Source organism: Piliocolobus tephrosceles, chromosome 17 (assembly GCF_002776525.5).
Source record: "Piliocolobus tephrosceles isolate RC106 chromosome 17, ASM277652v3, whole genome shotgun sequence".
NCBI classification, from domain to species: Eukaryota; Metazoa; Chordata; class Mammalia; order Primates; family Cercopithecidae; genus Piliocolobus; species Piliocolobus tephrosceles.
This window is the reverse complement of record NC_045450.1, coordinates 68,922,706-68,948,199: the sequence shown is the minus strand read 5'-3', so window position 1 is coordinate 68,948,199 and position 25,494 is coordinate 68,922,706. Positions and strand designations below refer to the sequence as shown.

General features: G+C 50.4%; 1 protein-coding gene across 2 annotated transcripts in view; it reads right to left on the bottom strand.

Annotated features, from left to right (window-relative positions):
- WFDC1 (WAP four-disulfide core domain 1) overlaps nt 1-8,934 on the bottom strand; it is a 33,336-nt gene extending 24,402 nt beyond the window's left edge. The window contains exon 1 of one of the 2 annotated variants that reach the window (XM_023226868.2): nt 8,637-8,934. In XM_023226868.2, the coding sequence (XP_023082636.1) occupies nt 8,637-8,780 (144 nt within the window). In that variant the 5' untranslated portion in view covers nt 8,781-8,934. The remainder of the gene's footprint in view (nt 1-8,636) is intronic. The other variant, XM_023226869.1, reaches the window with a different exon arrangement.
- Between the last annotated feature and the right edge of the window lie 16,560 nt (nt 8,935-25,494).

Here is a 25,494-nt window from a genome sequence, read left to right as displayed (position 1 = left end):
TTCATGAAACAATCTAGACAGACGCCCCAGAATGTCACCAGAGTTTACATCTTGGAGGAAGAATTCAGATCATTTTTACTAATTTATAACTTTCTGTGTTGTCTGAATTTTTTTTTTACAGTAAACATTGTTCTTTTAATAATCAGTAGAAGAATTTATAAACCATTTCCATTTAGGGAAAAAGAATCCAATCTCCAGAGCTGCCACCAAATCTCCCCACATCCCTCCCTCAGTGCTCGCCACCCCCTTCCTTCCACATGCAGGAGCTTTTACCCTTCTTTGGAAAGTTCCAGCAGCTTAGCGGCCAGACCAATAGAAATGCACCCCAGCACTGATTTGCATGGTGGAGGAAGAAAGCCAATTTTCCTCTAAGCATTACTTGCTTTTCCTCTGGAATTTGGACGTCAAACATCTAAAAATATGTCTCTCCCTGGAACAGTGGGCTTAGAGTTCAGCGTGCATAGATGAATGCCATTTCCTGGTGCCCGGCGCCCTAGCACTGGGCCCTGGGGACGGAATTTGGCACAAGGTTAATAGGACTTCCTCAGAGGGAGACCAAAAAAAAAAGAAAGAAATTCACAAGACTGCAAACTCGACCAACTCTTCCCGACAATGTCGTCGTCATTCAGTGCACCCGAGAGTCCTCTAGAACTTTCCATCCCATCTATTCTGTTCCGGAAAGTTTTAACATAATTTATTCATTCATTCAATAGTAAATTCATAATTCCCAGGCCCACTGCATTTCAGGCACTGGGCGGGAAATGGGGAGTTCCGAGTTAAATCAGAAGACATTGGCCCTGCCTTCATGTGGCTGTTTCAGGACAAGTCACAGACAGCACACAGATAAGACGAACGAATTGCTTTTTGTGGTCATCTGCAAAAGCAGTTAGAGAGAAACCTAAACAAATCATACCAATAACAACAACAGACCTAAATGCCAAGAAGGAAGAGCTGGGCTGTTATGCAAACGTTTAAGGGAAATCATAACGAGGCGTTCGTGGAGAGGCCTCGGAGGAGGTGGGCATGAAGCTGCCACGGCCCACGAGCCGGAGTGGGCACCGTGCGCGGACACTTGCTGAAAGGCTGCCTCTTGGTGCTGGGGACACGGAGAACTCACAGGGACTCTATGTGCCACCACAGAATTCCTGAGAAGTGCCTCAGGTTCTCGCTGCTTTTTAGAAAAAATTATTGTGGTAAAATAAATATAACATGCAATTTTCCATTTCAGTCATCTTAAGTGTGCGAGTTGGTGGCATTAATTAGATTCATGATGTGTGCAATCACCTCCATGAGCTATTTCTGCAGCTTTTTCATCACCCCAGGCAGAACCTCTGTTCTCATCAGACAGCTGCCCCCCATTCCTCCCTCCCCCAGTCCCTGGCAACCACGAATTTCCTTCCTATCCTGCTGGATTTGCCTCTTCTGGACATTGCATCCAAACGGGGTCACATGCCTGTGGCCTTTGTGTGCTCAGCGTCATGTCTTCCAGGTTCATCTGTGCAGCGGTGTGTGTCCAGGCTCCGTACCTTTCGTGTCTTCCAGGTTCATCTGTGCAGCGGTGTGTGTCCAGGCTCCGTACCTTTCATGTCTTCCAGGTTCATCTGTGCAGTGGTGTGTGTCCAGGCTCCGTACCTTTCTATGGCTGAGTTCTGGTCCCCTGAGTGGACAGATTGCGCTGTGCTCAGCCCATGGGCATCCATCTGCCTCCGCCCTGTGGCTCCGGTGAGTCCTGGCACAGAGGTGTCCTGCTTTCCTGTCTCCTTCTCCCGGGTGACAACCACACAGGGACCTGGGATGCTTCTTTACTCGTTGATGTCCACCTGGAATTTCAGGGCTGGAACCTCAGATGAGGAATCTCAGGCCCGGCGAGGAGAAAGCGATTTGTCCAAGGTCCCCCCAAAAGTCAGCTATTCATGGCCTTTTCATTCCTTCCACTCGCCCATCCATGCCAGGTTCTGGGCTAGACACCAGGGTGTGGCCAAGGCTACAATGAGTTTGCTTCACATTAGTACGACATAGCCCCTCTTCTCTCCAGCACCCAGGCAGCTCCTGGGCTTTTATGGGATTCTCAACCATGAGCCCTGGAGACTCCCTCCTGGGTGCTGCTGGGGGTCTCTGGAGCCCACTGAGCACCCGCTGACCCCCAAGACAGAAGCATCTTAATAATCTTGATGATGAAGTCCTGCAGGGTGTGAGCTCACATGGTTCGAGGAACAGAGAAAGCTCCCAGAGACTGGGGATATAGTGATAGCCCCTCCTGTCCCCAGCCAAAACAGCACAGATAAGTCATTCTCTTCAACGGTCTCACTTTCCTTGTCTGTGAAATGTCTCTCAATCAGGGTTGCCAGTTGCAATCAACAGAAGCTAACTCCCTTCATTCCCAGAGCAGACTGGATTCGTGTCCCAGAGAGCTGCAACAAAATGCCACACACTGGGGGCTTCAAACAACAGAAATGGATTCTCTCCCAGCTCTGGAAGCCAGAAGACCAAGATCCAGGTGTTTGGCAGGGTTGGTTCCTTTGTGGAGGCTCTAAGGAGAAAACCTTTCCATGCCTCTCCCAGCTTCCAGCAGTGGCTGGCAGTCCCCCGTGTTCTCTGGCTTGTAGACGCACCACTCTGATCTCTGCAACTCTCTGTCTTTGCGTGGCTTTCTCTCCATGTGTCTCGGCTTCTGTGTCTCTTCTCCTTTGTTTTGTTTTTGTTTTTGTTTTGGGAGATGAAGTCTCATTCTGTTGCCCAGGCTGGAGTGCAATGGCACGATCTCGGTTCACTGCAACCTCCACCTTGCCTCCCGGGTTCAAGTGATTTTCCTGCCTCAGCCTCCCAAGTAGTTGTGATTACAGGCATGCACTACCACGCCCGGCTAATTTTTGTATTTTTAGTAGAGACGGGGTTTCGCCATGTTGGCCAAGCTGGTCTCGAACTCCTGACCTCGGGTGGTCTGTCCACCTCGGCCTCCCAAAGTGCTGGGATTACAGGTGTGAGCCACCACGCCTGGCCTCTTCTCCTTTTCTTACAAGGACACTGGTCATATTAACTACCCACCCACCTCCAGCATGGCTTTGTCTTATTTTGACTAATTATACCTATAATGAACCTGTTTCCAAATAAGGTCACATTCACAAGGACCAGGAGTTAGGAGTTGGATGTATCTTTTGGGGGACACAGTTCACCCCACGGCATGGATCTGACAGAATTTGAGGGCAGGGAATAATTTGGGAGGGGATACCAGGAAGCCCCATTTGGGGAGTGGGGAAGCTGGGCAGGAAAGGGAAGGTGCCCCTTCAGGGAGTGCTAATGGGCAGGTGGCTGCCTGGGCACTGGAGCTCAAACCCAGTGGACCTTGGAGAAACCGTGTGGAACACTCCTCACCTCCCCCCAAAGGTGAGAAGCCAGCCGGGCCATCGGGCTCCAGTTCCGTTTGCTCCTATAGATGTTACCTCCCCCGGCACCTTGGCCTGCCTGTGTGTGGGCTGAGCATGCTCCTGCAGCCAGAGAAAGCCTTCAGGCCAGCAGACACAGATGCTTACGGTACAAAGATGAAGGTGAAGGTGAAGGTCAGAACTCACGGAATGGTGAGAGCACAGCCTCAGGCCATCTGCCTCTCCCACTCTTGCTATCTCAGCAAAAAATAAAAGGATGTTTGGAAGGCTTTCAAGAGCTCACAGAGATAATGGGGGAAAGGAGAACTAGGTTGGGGAACTGAGGAATACGAGTTGTGTGGGCCACTGCTGGCTCCTACAGTCCCCTACTGCTATTAGCACAGGGGGTGCCTCCAGACAGATGAGCTGCAATGGGGACCCCTGTCTGACAGGATGCATTTGAAAGAGAAAGTGGCATCTGTTGCTCCTGGCTGCTGTAGCCCCTGCGAGGCCCCCTCGGCAGGACAGGCATCTCTGGGTAGGGTGCAAACTGAACCACCATTTCCAGTTGCCCTGGATGGGTGCTTAGAGGGGAAAACAGACCCACAGTCACACTGACAGCAGGGGCCGTCCTGCCCAGTCCAGACGCTGCACAGCACCCAGACCCGCATGTGGCTGCCGTGGTCTCCACCTGGTGGATTCGTCGAGAGGCTCCCAAGAGCGAATGCATGGCAAATGCTTGTCCCAACACAGCATAAGCGCTCAGTAAATCATTGTTCTCAGGAGTTTTATCTAATGCCAGGAAAGAAAAGCCAAAAATACCAACTCCACAGAAACGACTGCGCTCCATGGAAAGGTTATTGGACTATTTGCAAACATTTTGCTTCTGTTTTATTCAGCTTCATAAATACTTGGTTCTGGAATGGGGTTTTTTTGTTTGTTTGCTAGTTTGTTTGTTTGTCTGAGATGGAGTTGCACTCTTCTTGCCCAGGCTGGAGTCCAAAGGCACGATCTCGGCTCACTGCAACCTCTGCCTCCCAGGTTCAAGCGATTTTCCTACCTCAGCCTCCCGAGTAGCTGGGATTACAGGCACGAGCCACTGTGCCTGGCCTGGAATGGGTTTTTAAATCTGTCTGTAGTACACATGTAGGGAATGCAGTTCTGTGCCAGGCAGGGAACCATAGGCTCCATGGCCTTTTTACTGAACCCTGCAAAGAAGGCTCTGCTGTGTCCCATGCTGCAGATGAAGAAACTGAGGCTCAGATAGGAGAAGGAACCTCCGGAAGGTCTTAGAGATAGAAGGTGGGAGACCCAGCACTTCTCATTAGAAGCCTCCTCTAAGGGCCTCCTATGGGAATGGAAGGCAAGAGTCTTTCACCCCTCCTCAATGCCTCCCCTCTGGCCAGGTCTGGTCTCCCAAGCAGCTCTCAGATGCACCACTTCTGCCTGTGAGCCTCGGCTCATGCTGAGCCTTCTTCCAGGAATGACCTTCCTCCTCCTAATTCTTAATCCTTCCCCAAGCTCCAGTCAGGGTCTCCTCCTCCCATGGGAATGGAAGGCAAGCGTGCTCATCTCTGGCACTATCTCTGCCATGCTTAGACCAAGAAGCATAAACAGCACTCAGGACATTAACTGACCCCACTCTAAGAGTCCAGTCCCCTACACAAAAGTCACTCTGCCGGGGGACGAGGCTGACAAAGCAGAGCGGGCTACCGGCAGCCATTCGCTTGCTCAGGACTGAACCACCAGCTCTCCGCACGCGGCCCTGGCCAGTTTCCAAGGTGTACTCACAGCTTGGTTGATTTCAGGCAACCCACGTGAGGCCACTCAATGGGAGTGGGAAGAGATGTGGAGTACCTTCTCTCCTCGTCGTACCACACGGATGCAAGAGACATAAAACCCCAGGAGCAGAGAGAATAGCAAAATGGAGCAATACAATTGGAAAGTGATGCATTTCTAATAAGAAGTATTTCCTGGCTGGGTGCGGAGGCTCACGCCTGTAATCCCAGCACTTTGGGAGGCCGAGGCGGGCGGATCAGCCGAGCCCAGGAGTTTGAGACCAGCAAAATTCCACCTCTACTAAAAATACAAAAAATTAGCCTGACGTGGTGGTGCATGCCTGTAATCCCAGCTACTCAGGAGGCCTAGGCACAAGAATCACTTGAGTCGGGGAGGTGGATGTCGCATGAACCAAGATCACATCAAGAGACTCTGTCTTAAAAAAAAAAAAAAAATTCTTGCCTTTCTTTTTAATATAAATGATTTAATTTTATATAACTTATATAACTTAATTTGTGATCATGGCTGTGTGGAACAGAAGTGGCTCTCCAGAGGGGCTGCAAGCCAGCTTCAGCCCACACCCAGCGTCTCCTCACCCCGACCAGCTCATAGCCCTTGAGGGACAGAGCCAAGGCTGAAGGTCTGACTCAGCGTAGGGTCAGGGAGTGGTGCCTCATGGGGAAGTCTCGACTTTGAGCATGTGGGGGCTGCTTCCTATCACCCCTAAGTCCCTGTCGAGTGTTTTTATGGAAATTGGAATCAGAACGAAAAGGCCATGAAAGTCATAAGTTCTCCATCTTCATTTCCCAGGTGAGGACTGAAGACCAGAGAAGGGCAGTGAGTGGTCCAAGACTGCACAGCACATTAGAGATGTCGCTGTGATGAGTTCTAGGCCAGGCGCTCTTCCCAGCCCTCCCTGTGCTCTGAGCCACAGCCAACAGCCTGTCTTTGCCCAGGGCTTTCTCTGAGGCACAGTTGTACAGTTGTTCTTTTTTTTTTTTTTTTTTTTTTTGGAGACAGTTTCACTCTTGTTGACCAGGCTGGAGTGCAATGGCGCGATCTCAGTTCATTGCAACCTCTGCCTCCTGGGTTCAAGCAGTTCTTCCACCTCAGCCTTCTGAGTAGCTGAGATTACAGGCATGTGCCACCACACCCAGCTAATTTTGTATTTTTAGTAGAGAAGGGGTTTCACCATGTTGGTCAGGCTAGTCTTGAACTCCTGACCTCAGGTGATCCACCTACCTCGGCCTCCCAAAGTGTTGGGATTACAGGCGTGAGCCACCACGCCTGCTGGCACAGTTGTTCTGCATAAACCTTGCCTGTGTCTAGGCGCTGAGGAAGGAGGCCAGTATCTGTTGATAACTAGGGAGTTTCAATTCAGCGCGGGGCCAATTCAAAGCACTTGCATCCTGACCAGTGGTGGCTACAAGAGAATCAGCTCCTGCAGCCCACCCAGACCTGTGTTTCAGAGACTCCCCCAAATCCCATGTGCACATCAACGCCGACCCTCCTATGTGGATGTCACGGTGCGGGCTCCTATGACATCTTGGGACATGGTGGAGATAAAATCAGATGACATGTTGGGAATCTCTCTGTGGTTGTAGAACCAAAGCACTACTAACTACAGGTGAGGGTTAAATCATCCTGTTGCACCAGAGAAGAGCACAGAGGAGTCAATACAATCTGAGAAGAGACTCTCACCCCTCCTCAATGCCTCCCCTCTGGCCAGGTCTGGTCTCCCAAGCAGCTCTCAGATGCACCACTTCTGCCTGTGAGCCTCGGCTCATGCTGAGCCTTCTTCCAGGAATGTCCTTCCTCCTCCTAATTCTTAATCCTTCCCCAAGCTCCAGTCAGGGTCTCCACCTCCTCCAGGAAGCCTTAGGTGACTACATCATCTCACATGAGCTTTCCCTTCTCCAAGCGCCTCATCATTTCACTCTACTACTCTCTCCACCTCTTGGAGGCCTCCTGTCTCCCACTATGAGCACGTGCCCAACATGGAGAATATGAGCCCTGGAGGCCCAGATTTGGCTCAATACAGTTTCGCGCACCCCACCGTGCCTGGGGTCATTAATCATTCTCCCTTCCCTCTTCTCCAGCTGGCAAACTCCTATTTATCCTTTAAAGCCCCAGGTCCACTGTCCCCAACCCTGAAAACGCTGTCCGACTCTCCTGGGGAAGAGCTGCACACACATCCCCTGCTACCACTGCGTCTGCTCGTAATTCACCCACAAGAATGTACCAGGCACCAACTTAATGGCAGGCACCAGGGGCACACGCTAGTGAAACAGAACCCCGCCCTACCCCAAGGAACCTACATGCTACCCTGTTAGGCAACACCAACCAAAGTCACAATTATTTGATCGAAAGCTGCCAAGATGCACTGCCAGCTTGCTATGTTGCAAAGACGTTCTGCATACCCAGTCATTTAATCCTCACGCAGGTGCTGTGGGTGCCAGCATTACCTTCTCGAGCCCTCTGTGGGCTCACTCTGTCCCTGCGGATCTGTGATCTCTGGGGAGTGGGAGGAAGCAAAAATGATAGGCTCCTCCACCCCATTCTCTCTCCTAGTTCCCTTCCTGCTTTATTGCTTCCTCAGCACTCGCAAACTGCACACACTAATAAATGAGATCTCTCTCATTTATTCTCTGCTGCCCCCAGCCCCTCAGTGAGTTCCCCAGGCAGAGATCTGAGGTCTGTATCCCCACAGCCTAGGCCAGTGCCTGGTAAACAGCGGCGACCCAGACATAGTTGTGAGAAGGAGTGCATCCCTCTCTCTTTCGCAGATGAGATCGCTGGGGTTCAGAGATGTCAAGCAGCTTGCCTGAGAGAAGTCACACAGCTAACGAACAGCAGAGCCCGATTCACAGCAAGACAGCTGGCCCCAGGGCATGTGTTTCTTGCCACTCGCTGCCTCGCGCCTTCTCTTTGTACTGCCATGGTTTGTCACCCAACTGCCTCTGCACCTGGGCCACGCCACCTTTGAGGATGGGGGCTGGTACCTCCTTCATCTTACACCCACAGGACCCCAGACAGTGCCTTCCCCAGAGCGGTTTCTGCTAAATTCTGTTTAGCAGAATGTATTCACTCTGTTTGCAGAATGAATAAACAACCACATGAATGCGTAAGTATATTTCACAAACATTTGGTACCGATCATGGAGACGGAATGCTCCATTTAAGTCCTGGGGCTCTGAAATTAGATGCTGTCTTTCAGGAGCATGTACACTTTTGTAATAAGGCAAAAGCAAGGCATGATTCTTTTGCACATATGTGATGTGTCTTTTGCCTCTTGAGTCACAGGCAAGAGTCCTTTTAGAGGGGTGAACCCCATCTGCCCACCACACAACTCAGACACACATGGATAGGAAGACGCCTGCCCTGCCACGTTTTGGGAGAACACTTACAGGAGAAGGCAGTGTCTGGGGATCACCTCTCCTCAAGGCTGCCTCCCACCCACAGAGGCTGCCCCAGTCTCCCCATCCCAGGCACTTACACGGGATTTCTCGGCCAGCCTCACAGGCAATGCCCGTTTCCAGATATTCTTGGCAGAGCCGGCATGGAGCAGAAGTAGCAAGAGGCACAGAGCCTGGATGATCTGCCTCCTGCGGCTGCCCGGCCCCATGCTGGTTAAAGGCATTTCCTCACTGGACAGCAACCTTCCAGACGCAGACAGAAGAGGAGCCCCTCTCGCTGCGTGGGCCTGCGAGTGGGGACAGGAACGTGCACAGCCTGCTGGACTTTCTTAGTTCCACCCAGCAGAGTCCCTTGGATCATGTGTCCGCGTCCTGCACATGCCCCTTCCTCGATGGTGGCTGGCCCGCCCGGTTATTTTTAGCTTGCCCTATAACATCTGGCCCCAGAGGCTCTGACCAGGGCGTCTGCAGTCCAGGCAGCTCAGTGGGCGGTGGCAGCAGGAGGAGGGGGCACCGGCTTGCTTGGAGACGTGGCCGGGAGTGGCCTGTCACTCTCCACTCTCCATAATGAGCACTTCCTTGCAGGCTGGGGCGGTCTCCTCCCGAGGAGGTGTGCTTGACGCAGGGCTTGGGGCTGGACACGCAGGGGAGTGCAGCAGGATGGATGCGGGCTCGGCTGTTACCTTGTTCACATTTCAAGCTGGGCTGACAAACTATCTGCCCATAACAGCTCCTTTGGAAGAGGCTGCTGGACGGGGACTGGCCAAGGGTGCGGCCGTGAAGAGACGACTCCCACCCTTGCACCCCCCAGGGTCTTCCTCTCTGATGTGGGCCTGTGGGTAGTTCCTCATAGCGTGTGTTTCTTGTGAGATTTAAATGAAATTGAGCACATGAAGCATTTCGCACACAGAAGTGTGCTGTCACTGTCAGCCTGTGTATCTGCACATGTGTGCATGTGTGTGCACGTGTGTGTGCGTGTGTGCGCGTGTGTGTTTTACAGGAATGTAGCACAGTGGGCTCAACATTTCACAAACTTTATATTCCCTTGTCTGTTCTCAGCACTTCCAAGACAGATACTGGTTTTTTGTTTTGTTTTGTTTTTCGAGATGGATCTCGCTCTGCCGCCCAGGCTGGAGTGCAGTGGCGTGATCACAGCTCACTACAACCTCTGCCTCCCGGGTTCAAGCGATTCTCCTGCGTCGGCCTTCCAAGTATCTGGGATTACAGGCATATGCCACCACGCCTGGCTAATTTTTGTATTTTTAGTAGAGACTGGGTTTCACCATGCTGGCCAGGCTGGTCTCAAACTCCTGACCTTAAGTAATCTGCCAGCCTCGGCCTCCCAAAGTGCTGGGATGGGCGTGAGCCACTGCACCTGGCCCCAAAACAGATACTGTTTTGATGCCCACTTTACAGATGAGGAAACAGAGGGGGCTGCCTGAGGTCAGGCAACAGCAGCAGAGAGGAGGCTGGAACCCAGGTAGGTCAGACCCTGTGGCACCCACTAGGTGAAGCAGAAGGGACCCAAGCACTAGGGTTGACGCAGCTGCCTGATCCCAGCTCAGCCTCTGTGAGATGCTGGAAAGCCTCCTGCTCACGGTCCTCAGTTCTTTCATCTGTAAAAGGGGCATATGAAAGCACCTGCCTCGTGAGGTCGATGTGGGGCTACAGGAGAGGGTGCTAGCCATGCCCAACACTTGCACAGAGTGAGTGCTCGAGAAAGGTTGGTTCCTCCCTCCCTAGAGACCCTCACCTCCCACCCCTTGGCCAGCACAGCCTTTAGAATGCCCTGGGCAGGTACCATCAACCCCTCTCAGCCTTTTGGTGAATGACAATAGTAGCAAACACATATAGTCCGTGTAGGTCAGGTGCGGTGGCTCACACTTGTAATCCTAGCACTTAGGGAGGCAGAGGATCCCTTGAGCCCAGGAGTTCAAGACCAGTCTGGGCAACATAGTGAGACCCCATCTCTACAAAAAATACACAATAAAAAAAAAGTAGCCAGGCATGGTGATGCATACCTGTAGTCCCAGCTACTTGGGACGGGAGGATCGCCTGAGCTTGGGAGGTTGAGGCTGCAGTGAGCCGTGATCACTTTGGGAGGCCAAGGTGGGCAGAACACTTAAGATCAGGAGTTTGAGACCAGCCTGCCCAGCATGGTGAAACCCTGTCTCTACTAAAAATACAAAAATTAGCCAGGCATGGTGGCACATGCTTGTAATCCCAGCTACTTGTTAGGCCAAGGCAGGGGAATCACTTGAACCTGGGAGGCAGAGGTTGCAGTGAGCCGTACCACTGTACTCTAGCCTGGGTCACAGAGCAAGACCCTATATCAAAACAAAACAAAACAAAACAAACAAACAAACAACTTAAAAACCATATAGTCTGTGGGTCAGGCAATGTTTGAAGCACTTCCTGCATTTTAATGCATTTAGGTCTCATATTAGCCTTATAAGCAGGTGCTGTCTAGGATCCCATGCACAGAGAGGTTAAGACACTTGCCCAGTGAGCAATGCAAAATTTAAGTTCACCGTCAGAGTCCTATAAATGCAGGAACCCAAGAGTGAGAGTCTTTTTACATTTTAGACCCTAGATGCCTCCTTTGCTTCCCAACTAGGCCCAGTCCTGGTCGTTACCTTACCCTAGATTCTAGAATATTCCTTCATTTCTTTATCTGGAAAGTACTGGCTGAGCCCTTACGGGGGCCTTGTCCAGGGTGCTGCACTGCCTCTTCTTTCAGCTTTTTGGGACGCAGTCTCAATGCCCCTCCCTGCAGGGTGAGGCTGTTTATTTAGAAGCCAGGAGCCACCCACATAGGTGATGTGGAGCTGCTACCCCTACTTACCAGGACGACCTGGAACGGGTCCTGCCCCATCTCTGTGCCTCTGTTTTCTCATCTGTGAAACAGGGATATGGAGCCAGAACCTACCCGCAGGTTTGCCACGAGGCCCAGCTGCACTTAAGCGACGATCTAGGCTTAGCCCATGCTTGCTGTTAGGAGATGAGCGTTTTGCGCCACCACCTCTTGGGCCTCCTCTACCCTCACCCTGTTCCCCAGGCAGAGTGCCACCCTTGGCCCACGTTCCATCTGAGAAACTTCCTGCTCCTTGGAACCTGGGGTCTTGCACTCTCCTAAGGCAGCCAACGCCTCCCAAGTGGTTTTTGCTCATCCTCCATCTCCTCCACCTTCCCCTTAAAATGCAGGCGTTTCCGGTTGATGTTAAAGTCTTGGCCCATTTCCTGCCTTTCTCTCTCTCTCTCTCTCAATCCCTGGGTGGCCCCATTTCTGCCAAGAGTATGACTCCCCTCCCTCTGGGTAGATGAGGTTCCAGATGCCCTCTCTCAGCATCCTTGCTGGGCAAGGCGCCAGCCCTGTGCCCCTGCAGCGCCCTCCACCCGGAATGCTTTTCACCCAGCTGCGGCACTCCTCGCCCGTCACCTCCTCCAGACTTTTGCTCACGTGTCATTTTCTTGCTGTGGTCCTCTCTGACCCCAGGACTGAAAACCACCATTTCTATACCACTGGGACTCACGCTGCCCCTCTCGGTTTGATGCTTCTTCACGCTCATCTCCACCTGACAGATTCTGTATTTTACTGACTTTGCTTTCTGTGTTTGTTGTCTGTCTCCACCCTAGGATGTCAGCTCCAAGGGGGCAGCTTTTGGGGATCTGTTTGTTCGCTTTGGAATCGCCGATGCCTAAGCAGTGCCTGGTGCAAAGCAGACACTCAATAAAGACTGTGGAATGAAGAGTCATGCATAACACATTTCATCTGCCTGCTTGATGGCTCGACGTGGCTGTCGCTCTCTGACTGTACTTCCCTGTGAAACACGGTTGGTCCGAATTGAGATCAGTCATAAGAATAAAATGCGGACCAGATTTGGAAGACATAGGAGCGCATGTGTCTTTATGACAGAATGAATTACTGTCCTTTGGGCATATTCCCAGTTGTGGGATTGCTGGGTTGAATGGTAGTTCTACTTTAAGTTCTTCGAGAAATCTCCAAACTGCATTCCACAGTGGCTGAGCTAGTTTGCCTTCCCACCGACAGTGGGATCTCGCTCTGTCACCCAGGCTGGAGTGCAGTGGCGTAATCACAGCTCACTACAACCTCTGCCTCCCGGGTTCAAGCAATTCTCCTGCCTTGGCATTCCCTTTTCTCCACAGCCTTGCCAACATCTATTGTTGGCTGGAGAGAAGGAAAAAAAAAACGCCAACATTTCATTAGGAGATTTTATGTTGGTTGTGCATTCAACTGTTAATGTTTCTGCTATATTGGGTTAAATATAATATGGTATTAAATTAACTGTACCTGTTTCTTTTTTGAGATAGGGTCTCACTATATTGCCCAGGCTGATCTTTAACTCCTGGGCTCAAGCCATACACCCACTTCAGCCTCCCAAAGTGCTGGGATTACAGGTATGAGCCACTGCACCCAGCTTCGTACCTGTTTCACATGGCTACTAGAAAATTTACAATTATACATGTGGCTTGTCTTAAGTTTCTAGTAAGTGGTGCTGGTCTGAGATATCAAAGTCCCTCTCTCAGATTCAATCCCCAAAGGACAGTAATTCATTCTATCATAAAGACAAGTGCACGCATATGTTTGTTACACAGTGCTATTCACAATGGCAAGGACATAGAATCAACCTGAGTGCCCATCACCAGCGGACTGGATAAAGAAAACGTGGTATCTGTACACCATGGAATACTGTGCAGCCATAACAAACAGCAAAATCATGCCCTTTGCAGCAAGGGCTCCAGTGGATGGAGGTGGAGGCCATTATCCTAAGTAGCCTGATGCAGGAACAGAAAACCAAACACCACACGTTCTCACTTGTAAGCAGGAGCGAAACATTGCATTCATATGAACATAAAGATGGAAACAACAGACACTGGGGCCCAGTAGATGGGAGAGGGGGGAAGTGGACATGGGCTGAAGAGCCACCCGTTGGGCACTGGGACCCCAAGGCTCAGCAGCATGTAATTTACCCACGTCACAAATCTGCACATATACACCCTTTAATCTGTAATAAAAGTTGAAATTTTAAAAAAGAAGAACACAGACTCTGGAGCCAGCATGCTTGATACCTGCTCTGAGACCTCCCAGCTGTACGACCTTGGGCAAGTCACTTGCCCTCTCTGTTCTTTGGGTGACTCATCTGTAAAATGGGAGTAGCATACTTGCCTCACAGGGTTGTCGTGAGTGTTGAATGAATAGTATGTAGAAGATGGTTGTACATATTCCTCTGTCCTCACTTGACCATAAACTTTTGAGGACAGGGCTGAGTGTTGTCTATCTCTGAAGCTTTCTTGGGGACATGGACAGGAACCTCTTTTAGTGAGCATTTACTATATGCCTGGCACAGTGCTGGTCTCTTGAGATCACCATCTCCACTTCTCTTCATCATGCTTGCTCTGCTCTAGCTTCTTCCTTGACAGCTTCCACCCCAGGGCCTTTGCACAGCCCCTGAGTTGCTCTCTCCCCAGACACCTGCTTAGCTGGTCCCTCAATTCCTTCCAGTCAGTGCTCCAATTTTGCTTTCTCAATGAGGCTTACCCCAACTGAGCTTTTAAAATCACCATCTGTCTCTTTTACACCACTGTAAATTCCCAATCCCCTTTGTCCTGCTTTCTTTTTCCATAATGTACTTATTACGTTTATCACTGATTGTCTCTTTTCCCATGGTAGTCAGAATCATGGGCCCTTAAAAGATGTCCACATCCGAATCCCTAGGATCTGTGACCATGTGGCCTTACCTGGCAAAAGGGACTTTGCAGAAAGGATTAAATCAAAGATCTTGAGATGGGGAGAATTTCCTGGATTATCTGGGTGGGACCGATGTAATCACGAGGGTCGTTATAAGAGGGAAGTAGAGAGTGAGAGTCAGAGAAGGAGATGAATGGTGGAAGTCGGGTGGGGGTGGAAGTCAAGGGAAAGTTGATTTGACATGGATGCTGAGGCTTTGGAGATGGAGGAAGGGACCAATAGCCAAGGAATGCAGGCGGCCTCTGGAAGCTGGAAAAGTCAAGGGAGGTGATCCCCTAGAGCCTCAGAGGGAGCACAGCCCTGCAAATCCCCAGAGTTCACCCCAGCAGGACTCAGATGGGACTTCTAATCAACAGAACTGTGAAATCATAGACTTGTGAACTTGTTGAGTTCACAATTGGTAAATTGCATGATGCTGAGGCTTCAGATCCCAATGATCCCATCACCCAGGCCATAAGCATAGCACCCAACGGGTGGTTCTTCAGCCCATGCCCCCTTTTCCTCCCTTCTCCATCTAGTGGTCCCCAGTGACTATCATTCCCATCTTTACAATCACTCGTAGTCAACATTTAGCGTCAACTTAGAAGTGAGAATGTGTGGTCTTTGGTTTTCTGTTCCTGCGTTAGGTCACTTAAGATCATAGCCTCCAGCTCCATCCATGTCACTAAGTTTATGGTCATTTGTTACAGCATCAAGAGGAAGGTCGTACTTTGAGAGGCTGAGGTGGGCAGATCACTTGAAGTCAGGAGTTTGAGACCAGCCTGGCCAACATGGGGAAACCCCATCTGTATGAAAAATACAAAAATGAGCTGGGCATGGTGGTGGGAGCCTGCAGTCCCAGTTACTCGGGAGGCTGAGGCAGAAGAATTGCTTGAACCTGGGAGACGGAGTTGCAGTGAGCCAAGATGGCACCACTGCACTCCAGTCTGGGCGACAGATCCAGACTCTGGTAAAAATAAATAAGTAAATAATTAAAAAATTTTTTTAAAAGAAGAGGAAGGTCCTACATCCACAAGCGGGATATAGGCTCTGCAAGGTCAAGTATCTGCATCTCTTACTGCCTGCAACCCAGTGCCTTGCACAGGGACTGGGTGGCATCAGCCCTCAGTAAGTCCCAGACTGATGGACAGAATCAATGTCGTCATCCTGGCCCTGTCAGGAATGATCCCTGTTCTATAAAGAAATGGAAGGCCACAGAATTTAGGTGCATTTTCCAAAGTCCCAGCTAGTGACTGAACTCCAAAGTGCTTTCCTCAACATACACAGGGCTTGGCACACATGAGGCACTCAATAAATGTCCTTCAATTGAGCTATCCACTCCGCAACGGTGTTCAGACTACAGGGACCCAGGATGCCAAGCCGTGAGTCTTCAGTTAATTTCTTGCAAACATTAACTTACAAAGCCACCTCCTGAAGCCTTTGACACAAGAAAGGTAACTACTTGGAGAACACAGCAGTACTGCGGGTCTTGTGTGCGAGGAGAAAAGCTCCAAGAGGAGAAATAAACACAGAACAAATCTGCCAGGGAAACCAACTGCTTTCCTTTGATCAGTGACAAGGCAGGACTGTAGCCTGACAGCCGGGCTGGATGCTCCCAGCTGGGGCCTGAGGTTGCTCCCCAGGGCTTGCGTGCCATCATGATTTCAGGGCCACCACCCCTTCCCGGCTTCCCGCCAGGCTCAGAACTTTATGTCCCAAGTGGCAGAGGCCCTTCTAGTTTATCTGAGCCCTGGCAGCCTGAACTTGATCCCAACTCAGCGGGCAGTCCTCCTGGGGACTCACCAACTCATTACTGCAACTTCCTGCGGATCTGTGGGCAAGGTTTCCTCTTGGAAGGCCTTGGAACTGGCCGGGCCTCTCGTCTCCTCTGAGCTGGCGTTTGACCTCTGCTGCCGGCCAAAGGCTTCTGTCCCTCAGAAAAAGGAGGAAAATGTTATCTTTATTTATTTAGTTGTTTTATTTTATTTTTATTATGATGATTTTTGGGACGGAATCTCACTCTGTTGCCCAGGCTAGAGTACAATGGCATGATCTCAGCTTACCACAACCTCCACCTACTGGGTTCAAGCAATTCTCCTGCCTCAGTCTCCCAAGTAGCAGGGATTACAGGCAAGTGCCACCAAGCCTGGCTAATTTTGTATTTTTAGTAGAGATGGGATTTCTCCATGTTGGTCAGGCTGGTCTCGAACTCCCGACCTCAGGTGATCCACCCACCTTGGCCTCCCAAAGTGCTGGGATTACAGGTATGAGCCACCGCGCCTGGTCGTTATCTTTAAAAATATAAAGGGCACAAGTGCTTCGATGCCTCGCTCTAAGGAGGCAGAGAACATGCTCCTAGGTGTAGAGTCCAAGAAAACATCCTTCTCTATCACCAACAAAATGCTCCGACCTGGTCACTGAGGCCTCATATTCCTTTCCCAGGGAGGTAGAACCTTTTTTTCCATAGTGATCAGATCATGCAAAGGGGACAGGCAGCATTCATTCATACTTCACACTAAAATGTGAATGGCTTCCAGCAGAGAGAAACATACTGGCATGAGGAGGAGGAGCAGAGTACACTCATTCATTCACTCAAATATGTGAGTACTTACTATGCGTCATGCCTGAGGACACCAAGGAGAGTAAAACCAGGCCCAGCCACAGCCCCTCTAAGGCTCACTGCCACACAGAGGGGCCAGATACTAATCAGTATTTTTAATAATCACTCAGATGGTACCATTTGGTGCCACACATGGTTTTGAGGGCTTTAAAAATAATCACTCTAGCCGGGCATGGTGGCTCATGCCTGTAATCCCAGCACTTTAGGAGGCTGAGGGGAGCAGAACACATGAGGCCAGGAGTTCAAGACCAGCCTGACCAGCATGGTGAAACCCCCTCTCTACTAAAAATACAAAAATTAGCCAGGTGTGGTGGTGGGAGCCTGTAGTCCTAGCTACTCAGCAGGCTGAGGCAGGAGAATCACTTCAACCCAGGAGGCAGAGGTTGCAGTGAGCCAAGATTGTGCCACTGCACTCCAGCCTGGGCAACAGAGCAAGACTTTGTCTCAAAAAACAAATAAATAAAACAAAATAAGAATATTCACTCATTTAACCTATTACAACTCTTCTAGGGGAGCACTATCATCACCCCCATTTTACAGATAAGGAAACCGAGTCTTAGATTAACAAGCAAGTGGTTTTAAAATATTCACCATTCATCCATCAAAACTCTGATAAGTAGGTTCTCCTACTATCCCCACTTTACAGACAAGGGATAAGAGTCAGAGAGATTAAGAATCTGTCAACTGAGCACAGTTCATCAGTGGCAGAGCTGGATTCGAACCCAGACACTGGCGTTCAGAACCTGTACTTGAAACCCTTACACGATACGCTTATAGGAAGGTCAGGTGCAGTACGGGCACAGAGTAACGGATTTGAAAAAAATACATTCACAATCATCTTTTACAGGTGCATTGATTTAAAAGATGAATAATATAAGCTGGATTATATTCTTTTTTTCCCCCCATTTTAGAAAAATTAAAACACCTTCCTGGGCCCCTCCAAGTCTCACAGACCCTGGACACTGTGTCTGCTGTGTCTATGGGAGGAATCAGCCCTGGCTCCAAACACTGTGCTGTGTGACTTGAGGCCAGCCTTCACACTCTCTGAGCCAGGAAGTCAGGAGAATTAAATGAGACAGTGTAGATCAGCCCAAAGGCCCTCAGCACTTAGGAGGTGCCTAGTTCACAGCGGTTCCCTCCTCACTGTGGCCTTCGCAAAGAGCAGGGAGCAGGGATATGGGAAAGGCCCCTCCCATTGCACAACTGGCCTTTCGGCTGGCCCCGCCCAGCCCCGCTCCAGGCTGTGAATGGAAACAGATGTTCCCTGGGGCTGCCTTCTTAGAGAGCCAGACCTCGACCCCACTTCATCCCCTGCTGCCCTGTTACTGACCTTCACTTATGGTCCTCTCCCCCTTCCCACACAGTCCTCCCAGGCCGGGGACTGCGGGTCGCTTCCTCACACTCCAAAGAGCCTGCTCTTCTCCCTCTCCCGCCCCCACAGGGCGACCCACCCAGGGCCAGACCACCCAGAAACTGACCCCTGGGCTCGGGTCAGCATGGCCTCCCATGCTTCATTCTGCCATGTGGGACTGCTGCAGGAAAGCATGGTCGTCTTTCAAGCAGTAGGAAGCCGGGAAACCAGGAGTGCGTGAGTTCAAAAGCCAGGCTGGCCTTGCGGCCCTTCCCCCCACCAAACCCAGGCCCAGAACTTCAGCAGACACAGCCCCGCTCCAGCTGCAGGGGCTGGGCCTCTGCTGCTCTTCTCTTGATTGTAAGCTCAGGACCTGGACGACCCCCAAAGTAGGGCTTGTGGCTCAGTCATTCAGTCATCTGTTTTCATTTTTCCTCCAAAAGCAAATCTGATTGTGAGACCCGCCCCCACCCTCCCACCCGCCAAGCTGAAAACGTTGCCCCTGCCTTCTCAGGACAAAGGCCTTGAAAGACCCAGCCTTTCTCAGCCTGGCTGCACGCTGACATCACCTGCAGCAGGTGCGTTTCAACAACACCCACATCCGGGTTCACCCCAGACCAAGCGAATCAGAACCCGACTCAGTTACATCCCAACCGGTTAGTTCCAAAGCTCCCCCATGATGCTGCTAAGCAGCCAGGGCCAGGAGGCCCAAGAAATCTGGCCTCTCCCGAACCTGCCCCCACCCGCTCGGTGCTCCCTCTTGCTCCTCCCAACCCAGCACAATGACCCTCTCCATGTGCCTACTCACCATGCACTCTTCGCCACACAGCCTTTGCATACCCCGTTCTCGCACCCCAGGGCACTCTTCCCTGTTTTCTTTGCTGAAAAAATTGTTAAAACTTTCACAGATCTCAGCCCTTAGCAAGACAGTCGGTCCCTTTCTCCTGGAAATGTTCCCTGATCTCCAGGCCAGCTCAGTTCCCCTAGAAAAGACTTTCATAGCACCTTGTCCCACTGCTTGACAGCACCTATGCAACCCCGAAGGTGGAAGTGACATTTTTTTCTGTCAATGCCTGACTCTGCCACGGGACGATGGGCACCCTAAGGACAGGGACTGAGTCTTTTTTGTTCTTGTTTTTGTTTTCCTTCTCACCTACCGTGCACCTAGCACACACAGTAGCTCAGAGAACGCTCACCGAATGCAGGCATGGGTGCTCCTGCCCGGACTTTGCAGGGACTTCCTCAGACACCCAGCAACCTGAGGGTCATCCACTTCCTGACATCACACTTCCCAGACCTGGTTGGCCTGGCCCCCGCATCTGCAGCAGCACAACATTGCAAATGTACTCAATGCCATTGAATTTTACACTTTCCAGCAGTGAACTTTTTGTTTTGGAGATGGAGTCTCGCTCTGTCTCGCCAAGGCTGGAGTGCAGTGCTGTGATCTCGGCTTACTGCAGCTTCCCCATCCAGGTCGCAAGCGATTCTCCCACCTCAGCCTCCTGAGTATAGTAGCTGGGATTACAGGCACGTGCCACCACGCCCGGCTAATTTTTGTATTTTTAGTAGAGATGGGGTTTTGCCATGTTGGCCAGGCTGGTCTCAAACTCCTGGCCTCAAGTGATCCACCCGCCTTGGCCTACCAAAGTGCTGGGATTACAGGTGGGAGCCACGGTGCCCAGCTTACAATGAGTAACTTTTTGAGTTTTACTTCAATGAAAAATAAGGTAGAAAATAAAAGGACCTGGCTAGCAGAAACTGATTTGAGGACTCCACACCCCACACCCCAGGTCAGGGCAGGAAAACTAAGTGTCAACCCCCCAATGTCATCGCTTCTGTCAGTCCATCGCTAATCCTCCTCACCCCGCTGTGGGGGGCTGGTTGGGGGCTCAAGGTCCTCTGCAGTGGGTCAAAGTCAGACAATCCAGGAAGATGTTGGTGTTGGCTTCATAAAAGCTGATCCAGGCAGAACCATTCAAAGCTGTCACCTGCCAGGAATGTCATTAACAAATAACCAACTCTAAGTCCAGAAAAGCTGGATGTCAGACCATCCCCCTGTGCTGATGCGTCTCCCAGGAGGTGGGCTTGCAATTTCACAAGCTCTTCCCAGATGACACCAGCTTTCCAGGAAAGTAACTGCTTCCCACCTTCCTACACGCCAGCTCCACCTGTGTTTCTGGGGGTGCCCCACGGCGGGCCCTGGTGATGAAGGGCAGGGGTCCTGGTAGGCGAGGTGACCTGGACAAAATGTGAGCGGGATCCCTCCGTCATGAAGGGAGCCATCAGTCGGAAGGCAAAGATCATGAAGACCGATGCTGTAAGGACACAAAAGCCTAAGCAAGCCTGGAAAAGTGACTTCAGGCACGTTAGGGAATTGGAAAACCCCCTTAAGACAGGGCGGGAAGGAGCGGTGTCCAGGGGGTGACTTCTAAACCCACAGAGGAGAGGAAGCTGGCCAGTCAAGTAAGTGGAGGCTGTGGTGGAAGGAATTTCCCTGACACCTGCCCCTGGTCCTAATACCTGCTGGACTGTAAACTCATGAGGGTCTTGAGGGGCAGGAAGGCTCTTGCTGGATCCAGAGATGAGTGGAGAAATTGAAGGGCAATGGCAGCAGGGTTTCAAAGCGAGCCCCTCCTTAGTGGTGATGGCAGCTGATATCCCAACAGCCAACCAGGTATTCCTTCCCCCTCTTATTGGTGATTGGTTCAGGAATCAGTCTGTCGTCCGATTTGGACCAATGAGGTGGGAGGGAAGTCAGGTTAGCGGCTTCTGGGAAAGTGGTCCTCATATCTCAGAGATGCAGGAAAGTGATGGTTCAGGTGCACGTCTGGACTTTACTCAGTAGGGATATGATGCCCAGATGTGCAGCAGCCACTCTGTGACTGTGAGGAAAGCCAGAGTGTGAGACCAACACTAAATGATGGTGTTTGGCAGTGGGGGGACAGGTGGGGGAGGACGACCCTGAGTCCTTGGTGACATCGCTGAGCTGTTGAATTTAGTCAATCTCGGAGCCAGCCTACCTCTGGACTTCTTGCTACATGGGACAAACTAATCTTCTTTAGGTTTAAGCTAGTTGAGTTGAGCTTTTTGTTGCCGACCACCAAATACATCCTGACTGACACACACCACGTTCTCATCCAGCCGGACTGATGAGCAGCTGTGAAAGCAGAAGGGAAAAGGGAAAAGGGAGTGAAGTGACTCGTATTTCATGAGCAACTACTGTGTGCCCTACCCTGTAGGTCTCTCCTTAATCCTCTTACCAGCCCTTTGAGGTGCGTATTACTCTTGTGTCGCCACTTAACAGAAGAGGAAACCGAGGCTGAGAAGTGAAGACCCTGCCTGATTCCACCCAGTGGAATCAGGCCACCTGATTGCACCTGGCCAACCTGCTTTCCGGAGAACAGTGACACAGCTGCCCTGGCAGGGAAGGGAAGCCTCAGCTTGAGCTGAGCCATCTTTTTTTGGGAATATCCTTTGTTACCCAAGAGCTGATGACACTGACCTGCCTGATGATCCACAGCCATCCAGAGCCAGGAGCCCACCCAAGAGAGATCAGGAGCTCAACTGGATGCCATTCAACCATGGACCCCACTGTCACGACCTGCATGGAGACTCCTCATGGAACCCTTCCTTCTTCCTTCCTGGAGGTCAGTGACAGCTTGGAGTGATCCATGGGACAGCACACTGAGCTCTCTGATGCCCTTCCTGGCAGGGACCTTGGGGAACACGGTAGCATGGCAGGAGTTTAAAAAAATAAAAGAGAAAGAAAGAGTCCTTGATCCTTATTATGCAGCTCCTGGTGCAAATAAATCTATCGCTTGCAAAAACAAGCTGTCCGATAATAAATCACAGTGTGACGGGCGCATAAATTCAGAACTCAAGCTGGCCAGGCATGCGGGGCTCACAGGCAGCAGGCCTGTGGGAAAGGTGACAGCCCCCGCTCAGGCCCACGCACCTGCTCAGCCCCTCCCCTTCCTCAAGAACTGGCTTCCCATGGTTTCTCTAACGCTTATTTTTTATTTTATTTATTTATTTTTCAGATGGAGTTTTGCTCTTGTCACCTAGGTTAGGGTGCAGTGGCACGATATCAGCTCACTGCAACCTTCACCTCCCGGGTTCAAGCGATTCTCCTGCCTCAGCCTCCCAAGTAGCTGGGATTACAGGCTCCCACCACCACGCCCAGCCAATTTTTGTATTTTTAGGAGAGACAGGGTTTCACTGTGTTGGCCAGGCTGGTCTCGAACTCCTGACTTCAGATGATCCACCCCCCCCACTTGACCTCCCAAAGTGCTGGGATTATGGGTATGAGCCACTGAACCTGGCCTATATTTTCATTATTCTGATAACAAAGGCACAGGTTTTTTATTAATCAGTGGGAAAATGGAAACAACCTTGGATATTGAAAACAGAGGAGATGCAGAGAATTGGCTATACAAGGAAGAGAAGGGCCAAGAAACCACAAAAGGGGTGACAAGGCAACCCAGAGATGAATGGCAAGAAGTGCTACCCCATCTGCAGCGCGAGCAACAAACAGAGGAGGGGGCGTTTCTACCAGCCAGGATCTAGGGCTGCAGGAGGAAGCTGGAGTCACAGTAGCCTGCCCGGTAAAGCTGGGGCCACGGAGGGTGCATGGCCACTGGGAAACCCCATCCAAGGAGAGACCTGGCCAGAGAGGTGGGAAGAAATGCCCTGGCTTCCCTCTTCTTCCCCTTCAGCCTCCCCACAATGCTGCCTATTGGCTGAGCTTAGTGACAGAAGGAGAGTCAGGGACACACTGCTTGCAAGAGGCAGTCCCTTTGTGATGTCCTGCAGAGCAGGAGTGGGGGAAGGGAAGGGACAGCAGACTCAGGAGCAGCACATGTATTCACTGCAAAATACACGCCCTCCCTGCTCAAAAAGGTTACCATCTTTATTTTCTCTCTCCCTTTCTTCTTCTTCCCCCCCCCCCCCCCCCCCCCCCCCCCCCCACTGGATCAAAAGCTGATAGATTCCAAAGTGATGGCAGAAATTTTCCATTCATTTAGTAAGTAAATAGTTACTGAGCATCCGCCATGTGCTGGGTACTGAGACTCAGAGAGGTCAAAGACAAGGTCGCTGCTCCCTTGGACTTTGCATTCTAGTGGGGAGTGGGGATGTGACACAATAAACAAGAAAGAAATGAACAAACAAGATAACCCCCACGCAGTGGTGAGTGCTATGAAGAAAATAAAAGCAAGTGGTGAGTGATGAGAACGGCTTGTGTAGGGTGGGGGGCAGGGAGGCCCTCCCTGAGCAGCTGACATACTAGTCAAGACTGGAAGGATGAAAAGGAATTTTCTTGCAGAGAGAAGTAAAGGCATATCCAGTCAGGGGGCATGGCAGGTGCAAAGACCCTGAGGTGCATGGTCCTGCATTCAAGCCCCAGCCCTGCTGCTTCCCATAAATGAGACTTGAGGCAAGTGTGTGAGTTCTCCAAGCCTCAGTTCCCTCCCCATCAAATGGGATGATAACCATACCTGCTGCACAGGAGTGCTATGCAAATTAAAAATGACTACCCATGAAAAGAAAACCAGCCCAGTGAAAACTAAGAAATTGATCACTATCATCTCCATCCACAAATCACATCAGTCCTTCCCACAAAGCAAGCTCCTATTGACTCTGATGTTTGTTGCCAGCATTTTAAGCAAACCATGTCTCTAAATCAGGAGAGCAGAAAAGAATTAAGATCTACAAAATTAACAGATCCCGATACTGAGAGGCATTACCAGAACCAATATCTTTCCCGAACACTGGACACATTTCTGTTTGGTATATCCACACCTCTCCTGGCCACAGGACAGCCACCTGTAAATCATTAGTGTGGCTAACACTGTACTCCCTAGATGAAAGGAGGCTTCAAAGGAAAATCTTAAATGCTAAAAACTTTAAAATGGTGAAACTTTAAAAAGGTATTAGGATAACTGCCACAGTAGCACTCTAGCTTTTGCTACCTTGATAAGTGTATTTAGCAGAATCTGGGAGACCTGGTCCAGGGTAGATGTAAGTGAGCATAATTGAATTAACAGAAAGAAAAAGAGAAGAGAGAGAGAAAGCAAAAGAAAGAAAGAGTCTGGGCACGGTGGTTCACGCCTGTGATCCCAGCACTTTAGGAGGCCAAGGCAGGCAAATCGCTTGAGCCCAGGAGTTCAAGACCAGCCTGGCAACACAGGGAAATCCCATCTCTACCATAAATTTAAAAAATTAGAGGCGCACAGTGGCACATGCCTGTAATCGCAGCTACTCAGGAGGCTGAGGTGGGAGGACTGCTTGAACCCGGGAGGTTGAGGCTGCAGTGAGCTGACATTACACCATCACACTCCAGTCTAGGCGACAGAGCCAGACTCTATCTCAAATAATAATAATAATAATAATAATAATAATAATAATTAATAATAAGGAGGAGGAGGAATTAAAGAAAGAGTTGCCAACAGACAGTGAGACAGGTAGGGCCCCAGGTAGGGGACGGGAACCCACCATGCAATAAGGCACCTGCAGAGTATCCACGCCTGATGAGGCTCTGGCTCACAATGCCCCCTGCTGGAAGCAGCCAGATGCTACTAAGGGAAGAAGTGAGGCATTTAAACTGGAGTATAATATTGCCTGATTCCAACTTAACTGACCTCGTTAATCTCCTCCCTTTATAAAATGAAATTTGTCATGATTTGAACAGAGCTGGTTTGAGTTTTATCTGTCATCTCCACCTGATTGGCTAAGTGAAATAACAATAAAGACAACTACAGAAGAAGGTGACGCTCACTGATGTCCATCAGGGACATACCTTATGATCACAGAATGCTGGAGTGGCGGGGTGGGGCAAATGTTCAAGCTTAGGGAATTGGTTATGGAATTATATAGATTTATGCAATGGAATTCTATGCCCCTATTGAAATGGTACATAATTATTGATTTGGAAAAATGCTCACAATGTATTGCTAATTGATAAAAATGAATTATATACCATAATGTATTCTATATTTCAGTTTTTGCAAAAAACCATTGTTTGTTTTTTGGGACGGAGTTTCACTCTTGTTGTCCAAGCTGGAGTGCAATGGTGCAATCTCAGCTCACAACAACCTCCGCCTCCCAGGTTCAAGCGATTCTCCCACCTCAGCCTCCCCAGTAGCTGGGATTACAGGCACACGCCACCATACCCAGCTAACTTTTTTTTTTTTTTTTTTTTTTTTTTTTTTTTTTTTTTTT